Raw genomic sequence first — 2,916 nt, forward strand, 5'->3', positions numbered from 1 at the left:
TCCTTCCGTTTACATCCGTTTACATCAATCGACCATTTGACGAAATGAAAATCCGAAAATCCCATGTGTTACAACATGCGGGAAAGATTATTTTTAGGTAACCTAAAAAGTAAAACCTGTACAATTATTTTGATCGGCTATACATTCCATTATTTATCGCATCATTTCCCATCGAAATCCAATCGCAACGATGGAAAATTGACTGTGGGATACCTAAGACGGTAACTGAGAGAACTTCTCGAAAATCAATCATCCCGGTGTTATTCATAGCGTATACACTTTATAGAACTCCATTTGCGACGGCGGAGAGTTATTATTAGGAAATCTAGAAAGCAGAAGAACTCTAAAACTAATCAGACCGGCGATATATCGAACTCTAATCTGGAAGGGCAGACTTATCTTTTGGAAACCTGAGAATCCGAGAGAAGTCCTCTAGAACCCTGAAGATATTATGCATCGCGCGTACGTATATGAATCTCATCGGGACGGAGGAGAGTTATTTTTAATAACCTGAGGAGGTAACCGAGAGCACTCCTCTAAATCCAATATTTCCGGCGATATGTTCCGTTATCAATCTCGCGTACTCTGCTTCGAACTTCAGTCGCAACGGTGGAGAGTTATCTTTCTCTAGGTGGTAGCCAAGAATAGCAACTTATAATCGTTCTCCTTATGGGCTTTGGGATATTTTTTTCGGACTTGCTACTATCGAGATCCGTCATTCGCAGGTGAAGTTTTTAATTTCATATTCTTCGTGAGTGCGAAAAAGATAGCTACGAAGATGGTCAAAAAACACTACAGAAATGTCAAAATTCGAGAAGGAAAAGAACTGACAATTCAGGTTAGGTTTGATGTTGTAATCATTAACCAGAAACCGTGTACGTCAATAATTCTCATTGTCGAGCAAAAAAATATGATATTTTTTAAGTTTTATCCAAATAAAATCTTATTTTTTTAGAGGAACTCGAATGGTTCATTCATGGTTTATTTCGCTATTTTATGATCTACTATACGCTTTGAAGGGAATACTATTTCTCGGACATTGGAATAAGTATAAAAAATGATTTTAGATAAACCAAGGCCGAACTTCTCAAAGTAAAACTATTTCACGGGATCCAGTTTTCTTCCAGTTTTTTTAAGAGCAATCTTCCAATTTTTGAAAAATATTATTGGCAACCCTGGATATGATATGGTCGAGTCGGTAGAGGGAGATAGCGACTAAACGCCCGACTGGCTGTTCAGTCGTTTTGGCGGAGAAACTGCGTGAAGAAGCCAAAAGCCATTACACTGGAGAAAAACTTTAGTAAATGCAGCTACCAAATCTTTAGTAGTCGAAACATTTGTAAAATGTACAAATTTTTTGTAAATATTACAAAAACTTTGTTAAACTGATGTCAGATGCAATGTACACCCCTACCAATCATTCGTACATTTTACTTCATAGCATGTGTAACCTTGAGTATTTTCATTTCTGGCAACTGTGTGTATGCAACTGCCATTTCTCTAATGGAAGCGAAGGGATACGGAGGTAAACATTTGGTTGTATTATGATTTCTTTTACCTAAATATTTTCCCTTTTCAGCATATAATCGTAGAAATCCATAGCAACGGTTTCACGCAGCCGTAAGTATTTAGATACATCAGAGGCCAAAAACGGCGGATGTCGCCGTGCACAATTGATTGATTATTGTTTGATTTTTCCCCTTATTCTATTATCCACAGATCGCAACTAACAGCAGCAATGGATCGCCTCTCGATCCATTTGTTGTTCCAGGAAACGATGGAGATCAGTTGGGCCAATCGTGCCGTCGGGAGCGAGGAAACCAGCAACAACCGTTTTACACTGAGCAATCAACAGCTACCGATTCGGACAACATCGACTCGGATGGAAGCAGCAGCAACAGCGCAGATTGTCGGTGTTATTCCATATACTGTCTGCAGCAAAAACTCCACTAGCTGATGAACGATATGCTATGACGAAAGTATCACAATTTTCAAACACATCGTCACATTATATAAAAATAAGAATATTAATAAAAATAATAATATTTTAAATAAAAACTATATTGAACCAATGGATGGCCAACAAATTAGCCATTACCAAAGCCGAAATCGAGCCAACATTGGACTTACAAACCATAGTTTTGTTTGACATTTGTGTCTACCAATTTTTTTTCGTAGCATGTACCAATGATTAGTAGGGTAGAAAATGACTAGAGGATTGGTAATATTTACCAAAAAATTGGTCATATATATTAAATTTTCCTCTCAGTGTACTAACTGACTACGGATATTGTCAGTCGGGTAGTCAGCCGACTATCCTCAGTTGACTATGACTATGCCGTGCCCTGGTAAATATAATATTCTAGTTATTGTAAAAAAATAATATATATACAAATAAGGAAGGTAATGTAATAAATTTTATAAAACCCACTTTTTATTTGTGTTTTTTTCATTAATACTACTTTTGTGACCTAATCAGCTATCTGCGTTCTTTCAATTTTTTTCAAATATACCCAAACTCATCCGCATTTTCGGCATATGCTCACAAAATTTGATCCGCACTCAAACGGTTAACAGCTGCTAGAGAAAGTTTAAAATTATCAAACTGTCCGCCTTCTCATCAACGTTCGCAAAATTGGCTGCAAACGGTGTGAAACTATTTTGAAGCCACCCCGTAAGCAAACCGATTCGGGAGAGGAACAATACGATGAAATTGCTCCGATCGACGGCTGCTGTGGATAATTGAAACATCACTAATCCTTCCTTCCATTCGGATCGTTCTTGGAAAACTTCCTACGAGCATAACTCTAGGCGAACGAGGTCTCGAGTGCCGAGCAATTTGTGTCCGAGAAGAAGAGCAAGCGGATCTGGCGATGATGTCGATTATGGCTATTCGATACTTTGTTGTAATAACGA

At 37.9% G+C, this 2,916-nt stretch overlaps 1 protein-coding gene across 3 annotated transcripts; it reads left to right on the top strand.

Moving 5' to 3' along the window:
• Positions 1-1,379: 1,379 nt before the first annotated feature.
• LOC129780824 (uncharacterized) lies at positions 1,380-2,187 on the top strand. 3 transcript variants are annotated; one of them, XR_008744064.1, is made up of 3 exons: positions 1,380-1,525; positions 1,580-1,620; positions 1,720-2,187. XR_008744064.1 is itself a non-coding variant. In XM_055789145.1 (2 exons), exons 1-2 carry the CDS (start codon positions 1,389-1,391, stop codon positions 1,955-1,957), a joined length of 375 nt encoding a protein of 124 aa, XP_055645120.1. In that variant the 5' UTR covers positions 1,380-1,388; the 3' UTR covers positions 1,958-2,187. The 3 variants fall into 3 exon arrangements, 1 of the variants encoding a protein (XP_055645120.1); XR_008744051.1 differs by having other exon boundaries at positions 1,380-1,620; XM_055789145.1 differs by lacking the exon at positions 1,580-1,620.
• The last annotated feature ends 729 nt before the right edge of the window (positions 2,188-2,916 follow it).

Source organism: Toxorhynchites rutilus, chromosome 1, assembly GCF_029784135.1.
Source record: "Toxorhynchites rutilus septentrionalis strain SRP chromosome 1, ASM2978413v1, whole genome shotgun sequence".
Taxonomy (NCBI): domain Eukaryota; kingdom Metazoa; phylum Arthropoda; class Insecta; order Diptera; family Culicidae; genus Toxorhynchites; species Toxorhynchites rutilus.

Excerpts from the sequence above, each read along its gene's own strand:
- LOC129780824 (XM_055789145.1), top strand. The coding sequence starts at position 1,389 with ATGTCAGATGCAATGTACACCCCTACCAATCATTCGTACATTTTACTT. Across the intron at positions 1,526-1,719 it reads GGAAGCGAAGGGATACGGAG|ATCGCAACTAACAGCAGCAA; the intron begins GTAAACATTTGG and ends TATTATCCACAG.